Here is an 18,711-nt window from a genome sequence, read left to right as displayed (position 1 = left end):
ATGTCCCTAACAAATTTATCAATATCTACAGCCATCTTCAATTATGGATGTTGGACAAAACAAACATGCTCTTCGAGATTTCAACTAAAATTGTTTGAAAGGGAAAAGATCAGTTGCAATAGTTGGTAATCTGCTCTCCCACACTGCCAGTATCTTGTTCCAAATGGAAAAAAAGACTAAGCTTTTGTAATAAATTCAAATTAAACTTATGTATTAAATTCAGCTTCCCTTTCACCGTAGTGAAGTAGAGAGGTTAATACTGAAACTGAAATTGTAGGGAAATGGGACTGTAACAGAGCCAGGAGCAAGTAACCTGTTGTCCCTCTCCCAAGAGCTAACAAGCTTATCTCCTCATAGCCCCCAAAACACTAAAGATGTTGACCTTGTTCAGTTAGAAGTTCAGCAAATTTCTATTTCAGATCCTCATTTACTAGATAGGAAAAAAATAGCTTGCACAATCTTTTTAACTAACATCTAGACAGCTCGTAGAAGTGGACAAAATGATTACTACTAAAGAAATTAATTTGAGAATCAACAACCTTTCATCATGTTCCTTAATAGCTACTGATATTTTTTTAAGTGAGCACTCTAATATGCTTAGTCATTGAAGGCATAATTTTGATTAAAGACTGCAATAACAAGACAATCCTAAAAGATTGCATCGTCTTGCGTCAAACATATCAGAACATTTCTGTATTATAGGTGTGCCACTAAATTAAAATACAAATTGTTGGCATTAATCACATTGTGCTGTCTTGTTTTGTGAGAAAAGTTTAAGAACAGAGACAGCTACACCCATGATTTAAGTACTGCTTTGTTCAGTACAGTCCAGTACTGCTTATTTCCTCTTTATTTCAAATAAATCCACAAGCTAATATAAATATATTTTAAAAGAATGTAGAGAAACTTGTTGAATTAATTAACATGGCTTTAAGACTTCAAAACCACAAAGAAATGCAGTAAGTAGTCACTTTCTAGGTAAGATGATAAGTCTAACAGCTTTAGCATTTTCTCCTATATTGCTGACTTAACTTGATGCCTAGTCACAAAGAGATGCCAGATAAATTTTTCTTTAAAGTGAATTTTAATTGCATTTATCAAAGCAAGGAAAAAAATAATTTTATTCAAATGTTGCTTAAGAGCAAGAACTGATATTGACACTCAGATTGCTTCTGGAAAAATAAAGTTCACTGTGCAGAAAGGCAGCTCTTGAATTTAGAGATTTCGAAGAATCAATTTTCAGTTACAGATAGCACCCTATTTTAGGACATTGACAAAGATTAACTATGTTGTGCCAAGTAAGGAGTTGCACCATATTGATACAGAGATTTTAATTTTTTATAGTAATTTCTAAAATTACCACAAACTTACCTTCAATTTTCCTTCCATATTGGTATTTTCCACTACTGAAGTGTGGCAAGGAAAATACTAGTGAGCCCAATCCTAGCATAAATGCTGAGAAAGCAAGCCATCTTGGTTTGTGCCCTCTTTCTCCAAAGTAAGATACAAACAATGACAATACACAAAAAGCAATGTCATAGCTTGCAGAGATTAAGCCAGTGAGGGAACTGTTCAACTCATAACGCTTCTCAATTGTTGAAATACTAATGTTAACCAGGCCATTTACCACAATACCTACAAAAATAATAAAAAAAAAAAAAAAAAAAAAAGGAGATAATTAGTCAAAGATACTTTAATTCAATAGAGTTGCAGAGGTAAACTTACCCTTGTGTGATGGAAAGGTTAAAACTAATATATATTTATACAAAGCTGCTTTATGAGATATTTATTAGCTGTAAAATACAGGTACAGAGTAGATCAAAACAGGGCCAGCTTAGCCAGACAAATTGCACAGGGCCTACATATTTGTCTGAAGCACAGATTTCAAACAGAATGTGTTATGGTGTCATAAGATACTTTAGAAATTTAAGGTAATTTAGTCAAGGTTAAAACTTGCATTAGAATAATGCTATGACTGAGGAAAGTTCAGGACATAGTTTTCAAATTATTGCAACCAACCAACTCCCTACCACCTCAGAAAGAAGATAAAAGGCTTTTGAATGAACATGCATACTGTATAATATTTAAAAAGTGTAAAGATATTTTAAAATTCTTTGCAACTGTTTCAGACCAAAGAGATGATTTACTTCAACTGAGCAAAAAAGGTTTGCCCCTTTAATGTGTAACTTCCCTGAAGCAAAAGCATCAAAAACACGGAAAAAAGTCATTGCACAAGCTTCCCTACTGAAGCACAGATGAACTGTAAAAGAATTAACTAAAAGCAAAACTAAGCTACAATTGCCAATGCACGCTTAGACACTCCATTTTTACAAAAGCTTTGTCTATAGACTAACTTGAATCTTCTACTCTTCTTCACATTCTGTTTCTGTGAAGAGGACCAGGTGTTTGGTTTTAGCAGTCCCAAAATAGGATTCAGTTACAAGATAAATAGCTGTAATTATAATACTGACAGACAACCTTATCATAGTCTAATTAAATTGTGCCTATAATATATACCTGAAAAAAACTGTGAGGTCTTAGCGTCAGAGGTACAAATATGTTTGAGTTCTGTAACCTTACAGGTGACTGATGAGCATCTCCCCTGACACAGGCCCTACAGTTACTCTTACTCTAAAATTAAAAAAATATTTTCTACTGTCACTCTAAGAAGAAAACACAAGACTGGTGCCAGAAATGTGTTTAAGTTATTTTTCAACAAGCATTGCACCATCCATAAGTACACCGTCATCTCCTCAGAGCACTCTAATGTATTAAAAAAATTACTCCAAATAAACCAGCTGTTTTCTAACAGCCAAACTTCAGCCTTCTATATGGAAGCATCTCTCAGCACAATACTAGTTCCAATACCCTACAATGGCCTCTTTATTAAGGCTGACAATTTTACCTATCAGTTTAGTCATCACACTTAAATCCATATGGGATTGACACAAATACTCAGGTGTCCTTCCAGTGCCAATAGTTACACATTTGGGAACTTTATTTTCCTCGTAAGAAGCATTAACCAAAGAACAGCACTAACATGAAAGAATGAAAGAATGAACAAGTTTTTCCCATCTGCCAGAACTTCAAGCATTTAATAAAGCTTTTAAACACCTTTATGAAGGTGTGTTATATGGCAAGTGGATTACAGGACTAGAAGGCATTGTCTTTTATCTGTAGTTTAAGTCACTAGCTTTAATTTACATCCTAAAAGCCATAAAACCTTCCAGTTAATTATACTGGATATATAGACTACATCTGTAAAAATGCAGATGTGATGAATGGCAGCATAACTCCTCCAATTACATCATCTAGTGGTTAATCACTAAAGTCTCTTCAAGAAAGACAGAACCTAGCTGATGCTAACTTGATCTGAAAAACAAATTATCTAAGTATACAAATTGTAGTATACAAATTATGTTTTTTAACTATTCTCAACCAAAACCACCTTGTCCTGCCACATCTGTTATAGATTTAGGTACAGTGTGTACTGGCTCATAAAATCCAGATTAATTATAAACCAACTTTATTTGATGTCACAAAACACAGTATTTTTTTTTCATCATCCATTCAACAAAAATACATGTTTTGCAGTTGTTATAAGAGTGGTGGTTTCAACAACAGGCACACAGAAATAACAATTAAAAAGGCCTTCGTAAAATTATCAGGTCTTATTGGCCTATAAAATATTAGTGATATTCAAAGATTTTTAGGTAGATTAGATTGGACCAGTCTCAAACTGTGTTGTTTTATTTACTAAAAATTATTAATGACATGAGAATTAAACAGACCTTCTTGTACTCAAAATAGTGAGATAACCTCTAGCTTGTTTTCCACTACAGCTATGAATGGCAGCATATCCACTTAGATGCAATCATACATTTAGGCAACTCTAAGTACCATACAGAAAGCAACTATTAGTCATGTAAAAACATTCTCGGCAAAGAAGTGTTTTGTATTCTGGAAATACAGGTTTCACATGTATTTGAAACAGAAAGGGCAAGAAAGTTAAGTTCCACCTGAAGTTTTTCTGAGAAGCTGCAATACAGCATATCAGGTGCTAATGATAATCTATTTTCAACAGCACATAGAAAATATTCTGCCAACTACATGCTTTCAGTTAGATTCACAACATACCAGGTCACTGCAGATAATCATCCACTATGTTCACTCCTTTAAAAAGTCTAGTATAACAACTTACATTAATCAAAAGTGTGTTATGGATTACTTCATTAATCTTCAATCTTGTTAAGAAATAATCTTTTCTAGAGGTGCATTAGGCAATTTTATATCTATCTATATATAGATAGATAACTTCCTCAGTGATGGCGTCTCTATTTGGAGTGTAAATCAAATGATTAGACCTGTCCTGGGGGTGACTTTATGATTCTTGTATCCCCAATCATATGTTCTGTTTATGCTGGGTATTAAGTTCTGCACCTTTAAGACTGGTTCCAAGAGCAAAGGGGGAGAAAAGAATTGTGGAGCTTATATTCAGAAACTGCACTTGCTCCCCCACATCCTTCACAGACGGTATTGTCTGCAGCACAGATACGTGGGAGAGAGCTCTCCTTCACTTTTTAGTTAGCTTTATCTAGCTGAGGCAGAGAAGTTCCCTGCACTTGAAACTATTCAAACCTGCTCTGGACTGAAAACACAGAAAAACACTGGGAGCTCACACCTGTGGCCCACTGGGGACCAGGACGGCATTTTCCAGGGCCGAAGAGACTGATAAGAGACTGAGCGAGGTGAGCTACACCCCATGACAAGGACTTTCTGACTTTGCCATCTCTTCAGAACAGCAAGAGGTTTTATTGTTTAATATTGTTCATTTTCTATGCTTATGAATACTTTGCTTGTTAAATAAACAGTTCTTTTCCACTTTTCTCTACAGAAATCTTTTCCCAAGCCAGATGGGGGTGGGATTGCTTGAATTTGCTTTTCTAGAGGGACCCCATTGGGAGTTTCCTCCCAAAGTTGCCTTAAACCAGGACAGACCCAAACTGGAGTACATTATTAGGTCACATAACTTCAAAATCCTAGTTGTGTTTTGTGTGCTTTTATCTAAACTCTGAAGCTGCAAGATCTGAATATTTCCACTAAGTTTCACACATAAGCTTGAATTTCTTGCTGATGACTCTTGTTCTTCCCATATCTCAAAAATAATTGGAGCTTGTCTTCAGCATCCAGTTTCCTTTATGTTCTAACCAGAAAATGTCAGAAAATCCAGCTAACACATCAAGTATGTCAAAAGATCTGTAACAGCCATGCCTACGCACTAGCTTCCAAAATAAACATCATAGGTTTCCTTTCTTTAAGGCCCTAAACCTGAACTAGATTCACTAGGTGCCTGGCATACACATACAGTTAGATAATAGAAGCAGTAGCTGGATGAGTAGCACAAGCAATACCCATGATCTCCTAAGGGGACAGAGGTTCTTATGATATAAGTTGTTTTTATGATTGGGAAACTATCCAGGCTACAACCAAGATTTAAAGTATGCTGAGTTTGTTATTCAGCTCAACAATCAGATCACAACAGGACTGATTTGAAGAAATTTAGACATGTTAGAAATATTCAGGACACTTTGTTCAGTTTAACAATCTTTTCAGTGTCATATTCAGGGCATTTTTAATTGCCTATCCATATTCTTATGCTACTCAAAAAATTTATATTTGTATATTCTAAATTTGTATATTTGTGTATTCTAAAAGTCTTCTTCAGCTATTGAAACCTATGATGTAAGAAATTCTTCAACAGACATGTCCCCCTTCATTTTATTTATAGAGAAAACAAATTTGCCAGGACAATTGCAACAGTAATCATCTTCTGATCCTACCAGCTGTAGCATGACCTTTCAAACTCAAGCAAGAAACAACAGGTTTATCCCAAAACTTTCTAAATACTTCTTTTCTAACACTAAATCTATATACTAAGATCAGAATCTGAAGGGGCTAAATTCAGAAAAAGTTCACAGAAACACATACCAATATGAAGTTCATGCAAGGACTCTCCAAGCATCACAAGTAGCATTAAAATCCTTCTAGGTTTTAAGCAGAACTTCCAATTCTCTTTTCCTCATACCATTCCAGTTGCCTCAGTGTGACTCCAGGTAGAATGGAGCCATCCAAACCCAGCATTTCTTTGGTAGAGGCTGCCCTCTCTAACATCAGATATCCAACATTCCTCCCCACCACTTCATAGAAACCACTTTATGAATAACACAGATCTTTAAAGAAAATTGTTCAAGAAACACCCTTCTCTTTTCTAGCTAGTCAAATAAACTTGACAGGTTATGAATACTGACCCAATCAATCCTTTTGGCAGAGAAATATCCAAGTTTCACAGATCTCAATTTTTAATATTTTTACAGCAATTCTTCTCCTCCCCAACATTTCAACTTTCTAAATCCAAGGCTCGCTAAGACCCTAACCAATCACTACAGAAAACCAAAAGTATGGACAAGAATCTCTGAAGCCAAACAACAAGAAATTAGGCCAAGCTAAACTTCAGGTTACTCCCAAGGTTAACTTTTAGTGAAGTTTTAGGGAGATGGCTGCACAGAGATTCACAGAATAAAACCACATGTTTTTGCTCTTTTCAAATTTACCCAAAGTCCCACCCAACTGGGCCAGATAGTGTTTCAGTTGGCATGCACATAAGAAAGCAGTGGTGTACTACAGTTCTATATTTATACTGGTGTTTTAATCCCCAGCTTGTAAGTCTCTGCCTGTGTGTGCACACGAAGCACTATCTTCCTATAGTCAGTGGGGATGCAGCATTGACAAATGCATGAAGCAAAGAGCTGCTAGGACTGACGACTCAGCTGCAGTCAGTAAAGTACAAGGGGAAAGAAGAAAGGAGAAACAGAGTAAAGTATAAAGAATAATACTATGCAACTTCCCCATCCCGGGCCCAAGTGCATTTTCTTCCCCCGAGTCAAACCATTACCATCACAGCTCAGAAACGGCGCTAGAGGACCTCCGTCTCTCCTTACCCACCACGCAAAACATTCACCACTCCTTCCCCGCGTTCTCCAGCCCAGGCTCCCACCCGGTTCCCCCCAGCCCCGGGATGGGGAACAGCAGAGACAGGTTACCTTGGAAGATGGCCAACAGGCTGTAGGCAGCCAAGTACCCCTCGGGATTGTTGCAGACCTGCAGAGCTCTGGGGCTGCAGGGGCCCCACCCGCAGGACCCCTCCTCGAGGCAGAGGCCAGGGCCGGGCTCGGCGGGGCCCGCGTCGCCGGCACCTGCCCTGGCGGGGCCCGTGTAGCGCTGCCGGCCGAGGACGGGGTCGGGTGTCTCGAACGCCGGGTTCTCGATGCCGCCGCCCTTCATGGCGCCCGAGGCCGTTGCCAACCGCGGCTGCGAGCGGCACCCGTGCCCAACGCTCCGCTAAATAACCCCGAGGGCGGCGCGGCCCCGCCGGGCAGGTGGCCGTGCTTCCCGCCGCCCCTCCCGGACCCGCCCCGCTGCTACCTCCGCTCTTGCCCCGCGGCCGACTCCCCGCGCGGCGGCAGCTAGCATCAACAGCTTTTAGCGATTCACGTCGATGTTCTCCAACAACATTCTTTCTGAAGGAAAAAAGAAATAAATAAAATAATAATTATGATTATTATTATTAATTACAATAGTCGTGATAATAATAGTGATAGTAATAACAATAATAATAAAAAATCACATAACAGAAAAGTCATCAGGAATGTTTCTTTCGAGAAATGGAAAAAAAAAAAAAAAAAAAAAAAGTTCTGTGTAGGTGTTACAAAAAGGGAAAAGTTGCAAAATGTACCAGATATAGTACTTTCCCACTTTAGGCAACATGATCTGCCTGCAACAAAAACTCTGGACATTTGCAGATGCTATCCCTTTGAAATATTATTCTCTTCCTGTACCTCAGAAAGTTTCCACATGCTGGAGTTTCCAATCATTAAACACATTGACTCAGTTTCAGTCATCAATCATGAGAACTTGTCAAGGGAATAAGAAAGTCTGAGTTAGTTTGCATTTAGTGTAAATTATTTGACTCAGAATAACTGGTAGAGAGTCTGGGATCCCAACTGAGAGCTGTCACCACTGGTGTTCATCTCTGGGCAGTACCAGTTAGTCCTGAAAAGTCCTTCCCCTTTAAAGAGTCCAAGGCATTTTAGAGTCAAGAGAAAGGGGATTGAAAGCAGAGACATCTGCAGTGAAAGCCAGGACAGCATCTTAAATCCCCAACCATCTGTTCTTTGAGACAAGCACACATTTTCCAGTGTCCATATAATGACAGAGAAACCAAATGGAGATATTCTTCTGTTAAAAAAAAAAAAAAAAAAAAAAAAAAAGTTATACAAGAGAATACATTTCTATTTATCCAAATAGATAAGTTGAAAATGGAATTTCAGCTGGTTTTGCCACTTCTGCATTATCTTGTAGAGACAGTGTGTGGTAGCGAGAGCTGGAGGGCCATGGACTTCCCTGGATCTTCTCCTCCTTCATCCTAGGCCACCTCATGGTCCCTCCAAGGTCCTGTCCCACCCCCACAACCAGAAGCCCACAGGAGTGCAGAAAGGTGCTTCCCAGTGAAGCATTCCTCTGCTGGTCACTGATGATCCCAAGCCCTGAAATTAATTATAATTTCAGGCCATAGTCCAGAATGTTGTTTCCTCAAGTGACTATCAAGTTATATCCCAATTAACAGCTTCATGAGAGGTCTAAGAATATGCATAAACCAGCTGGCACACCAGTCTGTTTAAAGGAAGAATACAGTTCTTTTTATGTTTCCATTTTTTTGGTTTTCTTTTATATCCTCGTAATTATAGTACACTAGGACATGCCATTTGAAATAATATTCTGATCTTTGCTAGAGTGCCTACATGCTTGTATAGTAAGAGTAACTGATGAAATTGCTAAATTATTATACTGCTAATAAGATATGAAAGCCTTCCTTGATCTGCCAGATCAGCTAGGTTTGTTGTTATCTTCATCTAGTTGTCACTCTACCAACTGGTGGTTTTGTTTTATCACCACAGGAAGGTGACAGAACGGAAGGCAAAAAGAGAAGCTAGTGGAGCTTGGTATGAAAAAAAGTGTGTTCAGACAAAGGTAACAACATTTTTAAGAAAGCTGGGGAGGAGGGTAGCATTGTGGTGTCCAGTGTAGGTCTAATCTGGAAATTGAAAAGGGAACTGAATAAGTGAGGAAATTAAATTGGATTGAACTTTTGAGAATTTGCACCATGCTAGTAGAGTACAGGTTTTAGGAAAAAGATACAGGGGCAGGAAGAGAAAGAGAATAAAATATGTATTTTTGTGCTGAATTTGTCCCCAAAAGCAATTTACGGAGAAATGCAGAAGATTTAATCAGTTTTCATAAACTGCTTTAATTTGAGACAGTATCAAAAGCCATTATAGAAGTTTAAGTTCCTGGCATTTAGAACTGTATACAAAACCTACCTGAAAATGGCAATATATAAGTGGTTTCTAAGAGAGTATCTAGAGTGCTGAGATTAAAAAAAAAAAAAAAAAAAAAAAAAAAGTTAAAGACTGTGAGGTGAATTGGGTGAGGTACTTGCCTAGACCAAAGATGCTCATCAAAAGGGCAGATATGACCAAGAGTTTATATTGCAGTCATAGGCACCCACTGAAGTTCTTTTCTATGTTATACTATACAGTGTACCACTGGTATCCTCAACTTCAGATGAAATCACTTTTGAGGGATAAAATGTGCAGAAATACAACAGAAAAGTTTGTTTTTTACAAAGGTGAATGAAACAAGCTTGTTCAATCTGAAAACCTGAAGTGCTTCATGAAATGCGCAACCTTAAGGGAAAAGGCAAAATACAACAGAAACTCCCAGAACAAATTAGTAAACTAACTACGATTAATTTTCTCTTTGACATTAGAAGGCTTTTAATCTTCAGTAGAGGTGAGTTTTTGCAACAACCTAGTAATGGATTTATTGATTCCAAATGGAGGTCAATCAAGTTATGACCAGGATAAAGACATGAGAACTGATTGACTAGGAAGTTCCTTTCTGATCCTAAGTGTAAAGGAAGAATGGGAAGGTATATTCTAGGGGAAAAATAAGAATGTTTACAGAAGACTATAATAAAATTAATACTGGAATACCTTTAAAATACATTATTTTAAAGAAAACAACTATTTTAAAGAAAAATATTGCCAAAATTTTGGAAGAATTATAAAATTGTGGCCCTTCTAACTTCATAGTATTGTGTTTGATCATCTACTAAGTCTTCAGCCTCACTAGTCATAGTTCTCCAGTTGCATGATATCATGCCGTGTCAAATTTCTTGCAATCATGGGAATGCGAGAGAATACCTGGGGTTTTCTTTAAGAAATACAGTTGCATTATGAAGTCTCAGAACGGTAGTTCTCTGAATTTCAAGTGATTGAGGTTTTGCCATCAGATAAGACAGCTGGGGAAAAATGCATATTCAAAATATTTTTTCTCAATGATCTCAAAGCCATTACCTCTCATATAAATGCCAAGTGGAGCACAGATCCACTCTTATATTGTAAGAAGATTATCTCCCAGAAACTCAGTAAAATATTTTGTCAGTACAATACTCCCTTTAACTCTGCTAGCTATAAATTAAGATGCAAAGCAGATTACCTGGGGTCCTTAGAACCCAATTTTCAGGCAAGTTTTCAGTGTTTGCTGAATGTTTCAGATGCTTGCACAATTTATTTCTGATACCTTGCCACTGGCAGAAATCCCCTTCTTTTAGTTATTTCATCTTTACTAGCTGTCTCTGCATAATTTTCTATATTTTGGCTGGGTCGGAATTCGTTCAAAGAATACTACGAGAAAGAAATCTCTCCTTTTTTTTTTAATGAAAACCTCCTTTTGCACCTTCTTTTTATTTTTTTTCCAGATACAAAAATCTGTCTTGAATTTTTACATACTTTTTTTTGCTATTTAAAGATGCAACTAGCATTTTTACCAAGTGCACTTCCCTGTTTTAAAGAGGAGTGTTAGTTACCAGATAGAGTCAGAAAAAAAATAGAAATTAACCTGCCTGATTGGCTTGTAGAACTAGGAATTTCATATATTAGTTATTTTTTCTCTAGACCATCTTCCTTGTTTTATATTACTAGTAAGAACTTAATCCTGTTCCCGTCCTGATAATGTGTTTGTTCTGAAATAATATAAAACCAGCATTTTTTATTGCCTATGTGAAATTTTCTACTTAGGTATGTAAAAATTATCTGCTTTGGTCTCCTTTTGAACATGCTGTTTATTTCTTTTAGTGAAAAAAGCAAACCTACAGCTATGTGCACTTGTCTTGTAGGATCTAACTATCTGACAGTGTCTCCAAATCCCATTGTGCCTCAGGGAAATCATGTTCCTCTATCACCACAGTAGTCCTTGTTTAGAATCTTGTATCTGCTAAAATTACAGTAATGTATCTTTTCACTTGGACTGTGCCTAATTGTGACATGAGCATCGGCCCAAAGAAGCAGTATCAACTTTCCCCCTGTTTTGAACATATGACAAAGGAGATGTTTTCTTGAATAATGGTCTTTTTTTTCAGGCATGCCATTTTAATTCTTGGGAAGTCCAGCCAACATATCCTGAAGTGAAATACATTTAAGTGTGTGCTTGTTTGGTTACTAGGTTAGTGATACTAAGAGGGTTAAAATAATATCCTACAGTTAATAGCTATAGTTATTCCCATAATTTTTTAAGCTGTGTAACTAATATGCCTCAGTGTAGAAACTTAAGGCTTCTCCTGGTTTTGTCTCAATGCCAAATCTTTTACTTTCAGTCAAACCTCACCTGCTTTCTGTAATCTTCATGTTGTTTGACCTGAATATGTTGTAAACATACTCAGTGCTAATACCTTTACCAGAGTAATTGGTTTTTCCAATGTTCCATGTATTTCTCCTACCCTTGGAATTTAATGAGTAGATCAGTAGAGAATAATTAATTATTTCATTTCAGAAATACTAATTTCTGTGTTTTCTAAAACAGAGAAGTCTCTTCTATTTTCTTTTTGCCTGGTTCACAGATTGAACAAAGCTAAATTAAATTATATCTGCTTCGTGGTTTGTTTCATCAGCAAATAGATGGCGTCTAGTGGCAGGCAGCTAGTAGAGTTTTATGATATACAGTAAATTCTGCATATACAGAGCAGGAGCATTCACAAAATTTTTCTCTCATATACTATGCTTACCATGACATAATGGTTTTTCTTAGCAGTGAATTTAATCTATATATAATGTTCATATTTCAGGTGAAAATACACAGCCCCTCCATGCTAAATCTTCTTCACTGGTTTCATCCTCGGGTAAGTTCTACTCATCATGGGTGAGACCACACCTGGAGCTGTGCATCCAATCGTCACCAAAGCAAGGGAGAAATGGAGCTGAAAAGTGTGCAGTGAAGGCCCACTGCAATGAAGAGACCAGAGAATCTTTCTAATGTGGAAAGGCTGAGAAAGACAGGACCCTTGAGCCAGGAGAAGAATAGGCTCTGAACAGGGATTTATCAATGGACCTGAAGGGAGGATGCAGAGAAATCAGAGCCAGACTCTTCAGAAGTCCAGTGACAGGATCAAAGGCAACAGACACAAACTGAAATGCAGGATGCACAGTCAGAACATCAGGAAAATCTTGTCCATTTTGAGGATGCCCAAGCACTGCTGCAGGTTGCTCCCAGAGGTTGTGGAATTTCCATACTTACACATGTTAAAATGATGACTGGAGATGGTCTTGGCACCTGGCTTGGAGCAGGCTGTTAGACAGGACTGGTTCCAGAGGTCTCTGCCACCTTTGACCACTCTGCGATTCTGTGCTCCATTGCATAAACCGATATTTTAACAGCTGAAAACAAATGTACTTATTTTGGTTTCACATGGAATAACTATCTTCTGTCAGAGTTTTAGTTATTACTCTAGAAGTAGTCTAGTTGACTTTTCCTCTTTATTAAGTGAGAACACGGCTGTAAATGTGCATGTAGAAAGAAAATTTATCAATCTCTCCATTTGGGCTATTAAAAACTATCCTTGACAGAAAAGTATACAAAAAGAAACTTGTTAATATCTTAGAGATACCACTATAAAAGAAGTCCAATCAGTACTAAGTACAGTCTATAGAGTTAACATTTCAAAAGTAGATGATAAAATCAATTGTTTGTAAGATTTGAGTTCTAAATTAAATTTGCAGAGTCTGGATGTCTCTGGTCTTAAAAATTCAGACCTTTTTTTTTTTTTTTTTTTTTTTTTTTTTTTTTTCCCTGAATCTCACATTTTCCTAAGAAATATATTTTTTCAGTTTTGGAAAATCCATTGTTTTTTAAGGGATGGATCAATTGATATGACATTCTTTGTAATTCAAGTGATCAAGATTATAATGGAGGGTTGCAGCAGTTTTGCAACTTATAACCACACATGGCATGAAAACTTCTTAGTAGCTAGCTCTTTCTGTCTAGATGTCAGGTATATTTGCAGATAAATATGTAAAATGTGAATTTGTTGCTTTGATTTTCAGAATGTCAAATATTTCCAACTGTTCTAGCTTTTTACAGGAAAATCTTTGACGTGTCTCTCTCTTTCTCAGAGCCCCTGCTCCGTTTTTGCTTCAGCTAGCTTAGAGAGAAACCACAGCTGGAAGGATTTTTTCCCTCAGGGTCTTAAAGATCCCAGAGGCTGCAAACCTTTTCCTTAGAGAGAGCAGTTCCCCACTGATGGCAAAAGAAAAAAGCCTGCTCTTGGTCCAGGGGGAAATCAAGGGTTTTTTTAGACTTTCTCCTGCCCCCACAGGGTCAGGAGCTGAGTCCAGTCCCCAAGAGCTTAGAGGGAGATCTGAGTGCTCTCCTTGCTTTTATCCAGGGGGAAGGGGCTAGAGGCAGGGACAAGCCACTACCCGGTCAGGGATAAGGTGGGAGTGGAACAGAGTTGGATTACATTCCAGTGTGGGAGGATGGGCAGGGAAAAGGAGCAGGGACAAAACACGTGATACATTTTCCAGGTGAACAGGGTTGTACAGAAGAAACCATTACAAAACCCAGTATAAAAGTGAAATACAATATAAACCCAATTAATGCAAAACAACAAATCTTAATACTAAGTATAATAAAACTAAAATTACACAATTCTGACCCATGATTTTATTGGTGCAGCATAAACTTGCCTGGGTTTTTCCAGGGGTTTTCCCTTTTTCTAAAGATACAAAACTTCTGTTTCTCCAGGAGATTTTAGTGTGATTTCATACACTGACTTATCCCCTGGCTAAAAATATTTCCATGAGTGATTCTTGGCTAGGTTTATTTTTATATGTGTGTAGTCATGATAATTGTGGAATACAAAAGCTGGACAGAATTAATATCTATTACAAAATGTAAAATTTGTGCATAAATGTTATTGACCTGAAGATCTCCCTTAAATATCTCTATTAAAAAAAAAAATTATTAACAAATTAAGCCCTCAAATTTTTCCTTAGCGGAAAATACTCTACAATTTAAGCTTTGTAGGTATTAATTACCTTTTTTATTTCTTTTAAACCAGAAAACAACAAAATACTGAAAATAACATTACAAAGGAAATATATAAGTTAAAAACTGTAAGTGAAAAAAAAGAGAAATTGAACAACTCAAAGTCAATTGAACAATTGCACTGGAGTTTAAAATAATTTTAGCTGTACATTAAGCAATTAACCTACTCAGCAGTCCACTGAATATAAGGTTCAGCAGGTAGATTTAATTCATGGAGTGTATCAAGCCCTCAATGTATGTTAGCACTTAACAAAGGCAGTAGCCAAACAATGAAGTTAAACAATGACAAGCCTTTTTTTTTTTTTTTTTTTTTTTTTTTAAACAAAGATGCTCAAGTGACTTACTTGACTAGAAATTAGTGTCGTTCTTCAGTCAATGGTTTATTTTCAAGTACCACTTTAGAGGTCCATAACACAATAAATAAAATTGCATTTAATTTATACATAGAATCATGTAATAGGGTGTTCACAAGAAACCATAATAATACATTTCCATTTCTTTATTTCTGCTCGAGAGATTCTATAAACCAGATTAAAAATTTGCTTCATATACAGTCTAATTTTGTATTAGACTTTTTTTTTACTTTTATAATGACTGATGCAATGGAATAACAAGATTTCTGTTTCAGATCATAATTAAAATATTCTGGTCATAGCTACTTAATTTGCTGAAGATGACCTGTTTGGGAAACTGAAGCTCTGAGAAAACAAAAATAAGCCAAACTATGGCCTTATATCAAATAAATCAGATTCACATTTTTGCATCAGGTACAGTTACTAATTCTGTTGGATCTAATATCCAATAATGGAACAAGACAACTAAAAAGCATTCCACACGTATTTTATTCTATTATCAGTCTCAGTGAAAGTGGAAGCATTAAAGATAGCAAAACTTATGCCATAAAAACAGTAGCCAAAGTTCTCTTTGTTACAAGATTTTTTAAAACTTATTTATTCAACAAGCTAATGTTAAAAACTTACAAGCATCTACTTAAGCAAATCAATAAACACTACACATACACCTTACAGCATACAATAGTTACTTGTTTTATATTTTTTACAGCTCAAAAAATTCTGTGCTCCAAATATTTCAAGACCTAAAATTCAACTCTATTTTAAACCTCTATGTAAACTTATTACAAAACTGTAAAAATCCGCTGCTTTTTCAGTTCTTGCAAGGTTCCCACATTGTTAAAGAACCTTGCAGAAAGAAAGAGCTACATTCAACACAAGATTAAATAACCAAAACTTTACAGTAAATCAAATTAACAGCCTTAACAGTGACAAAAGAGTTATAGGGTGGAAAAGATTAGAGGATTTCCCACTAAATGCAACAGGAGACGGTTTAACATATGCACCAGAAGTGCCAGGAGACATGGCACCAACAGCAAGGCATGGGAAGATTTTGACACATCCAAAGGCACTTCTTGCCATCACCAGGTTATGAGATCCAAGTTGGATCGTTTGTTAAGCTCAGTTTCCTTCTAGGTGAAAAAACACACTGTCTTAGACCTCTAATCAAAGAATTATTTATAGTCCAATGACCATGCTTTTAACGTTTAGAGTATAAGTTGCATATAGCTAAAATGACATGCAGAAACCTCGTGTGTTCAGTCCTTCCTTTAGTTTTCTATTCATACTTCCCGCGTCGCCGGCACCTGCCCTGGCGGGGCCCGTGTAGCGCTGCCGGCCGAGGACGGGGTCGGGTGTCTCGAACGCCGGGTTCTCGATGCCGCCGCCCTTCATGGCGCCCGAGGCCGTGGCCAGCCGCGGCTGCGAGCGGCACCCGTGCCCAACGCTCCGCTAAATAACCCCGAGGGCGGCGCGGCCCCGCCGGGCAGGTGGCCGTGCTTCCCGAGGGTGATGGCTTCAGTTTGGGTAATGGTGGAGAGGCTGCTATCATCTTCTCACCCATGCAACAGAGAAAGGGACATTGTAAAGGGAGGCAGAACAGCCTATGAACCTATCTGCTGCTAGCCGTCACCTCACAATAGCTAAGGATCAGCTGAAGAGTGGCTTTGTCAAATTTCCGCCTAAATACCCTGAATTCTCCACGTAGCAATTTCAGCACTGGCACGCTAAGACTACAATTTCAGGAGGTCTGAGGGAGCAAACATCACATTCAGCCTCACAGAGAGCTTTGGAGTAATCAATTACTGTGTAAGGAGTAGCAGCTGTTTGAGAGACCAGGCAGCGTAACTGGCTAACCTGAGGTCAGGGAGCAGCAAGGGCCAGTGGCTGTGCCAGGGACTAGGAGTGAAGGGCAAAGGACACTAGCACAGCCAGGAAGGCAGGGCAGGGGCCTCTCCTCTGTCCTCCCCTGAAGCTCCTGCCTGCAGACAGAAGGGCAGAGGTGTGGGTGCAGATCCCATATGAGGCTCTTCAAGGCCTCAGACCCAAAGTGCCTTAGGGTGTGTCACTAGAGGAAAGTCAAAATCTCAGGAATAATTTTGGGCATATTAAAAGTGAGAGAACATTGTGCTTTCCACTTGGCATCAGAAACACAGGGTAGACATTTGCACCCTGTCATAAGAAAAAGGACATTGAAGGTAGGAGCTGTTACAGGGGGTGAAAAAGTGAGCAGTGGTTGAGGTTTGGGACAGTACAGCTCCATCACTGTTAGACTTGTGAACATGATGGGAGCATGTTCCTGACTGTTTTTTTCAAGCAGCAGCGCTTGCTGCTGCGCAATTTCTGGAGAGCCAGGCACTGAGGGCATCAACACTACCGGCAGGGGGACCTAGGCATGATGCAGCCCCCAGGGGAGGCGGGACAGCCCCTCACCAAGGTTCTCCCCGCTCCTGCTCACACAGCTCTGCTTCCTGATCCCTAATCCGGGGCAGCACTGCTGCAGCATGTCAGACCTTGTGTAAGCACATCCATGGAAACCTGAAGGAGAGGTGGATGGGAGGAAAGAGTCTGGAGCACTGGACATCATAGTTGACCTGATTAAGGAGCAAGTCACATTATGAATATTGGTTCTAATTTTCTTGAACTACATCGCATCAAATAGCACAAGCTGTGCATCTCTCCCATCTGTTATTTCTTTAATTCCTATTCTGTGTTTTTCTTGTTTTCTTCCACACCGTTGTTTAGATGAAAATGACAGAGAGCTGGGAACACACTTATTTTTTTCATTGTGTCAATGTCCTATTACTTTACCTCCAACAATAAACTATTAATAATCTTATTTGAACCTTAGATAGCCTTTTTCTTGTTCCAAGCATGCACCTCACATCCATGAAGATGCAGAAGGCTTAAGCCGTTCTCAAAATTCATTCAGATCTTAGAAATTTTTTCAGATAACTAGATTCCAAGAAGAAAGTGTACAATTGATTCTACTTAGAATATATTCTATTTGGAAGAATGCTAATCATCTAAGGAAAACTTTGAGAAGTAATTGAAGAGATTGGAAAGCATTCTAAATAAATGAAGACCAGCAAGTAATCACTTGTGTGAGTAGGAACAGTACAATGCATATTTGCCGTCAAAATTGTATGAACTCTCAATAACTGCAATATTCTTCCATAAATGGTGATGAAACTGTTTAGGAAAAATTTTTAGAGGAAATTTTTAGGAAATAATTTTAGATAAAATTATTTTTATCAATACCTGCTAATACTGATAAAAGACCTGTCTGCCTCTAGTAGTAGATGATGTAAGGAACAAATTCTTCAGTGGAAACAGAAAAGTCGGTAATTTTCAGGATTTAAGTTTAAGCCAAGTAAAATACAATAACATATAATATAATAGAAAAGTATTTAAGTATAAACTATAACAAAATATAAAGTAATATGCAGTTATTAAATTAATATAAAATTAAGTACCTTAAATAGACTCCTGTTGGTGTGGGATATTAAACAAAAAATGGATTCTGGATATTTTTTTAAACTTATTATGCCATTTATTTTTCAGGCACAGCATTACATTAAACTCTGTTGCATAGGAAATATTTTAAAATTCAATTTATAAGTACAGTCTGCCCATTTTATAAGTTGTGTGGCAATATGTAAATTGTGATCTTACACATTTAATTGTTTAAGCCATAATATTTAAGATAAACCTCCAACACTAAATTCATCAATAGAGTGAATATTTGAAATGTTTGTGAGACAATATGATCTAAATACTTGGCAGTTGTAAAAAAAAAAAAAACCCTTCTACCCACTCGGTCACCCACAGGTTTAAGATTAACATCTAATCTGAGTAAGAT

At 37.6% G+C, this 18,711-nt stretch overlaps 1 protein-coding gene across 1 annotated transcript in view; it reads right to left on the bottom strand.

Annotated features, from left to right (window-relative positions):
• The window catches only part of SLCO4C1 (solute carrier organic anion transporter family member 4C1), a 28,520-nt gene extending 21,179 nt beyond the window's left edge, over positions 1-7,341 (bottom strand). The window contains exons 1-2 of the mRNA XM_040090216.2: positions 7,101-7,341; positions 1,372-1,635 (exon numbers count right to left, since the gene is read on the bottom strand). Coding sequence (XP_039946150.1) covers positions 1,372-1,635; positions 7,101-7,341 — 505 coding nt within the window. The remainder of the gene's footprint in view (positions 1-1,371; positions 1,636-7,100) is intronic.
• Between the last annotated feature and the right edge of the window lie 11,370 nt (positions 7,342-18,711).

This window comes from Hirundo rustica, chromosome Z, assembly GCF_015227805.2.
Source record: "Hirundo rustica isolate bHirRus1 chromosome Z, bHirRus1.pri.v3, whole genome shotgun sequence".
NCBI lineage: Eukaryota > Metazoa > Chordata > Aves > Passeriformes > Hirundinidae > Hirundo > Hirundo rustica.
This window is presented reverse-complemented; position numbering and strand designations above follow the sequence as displayed.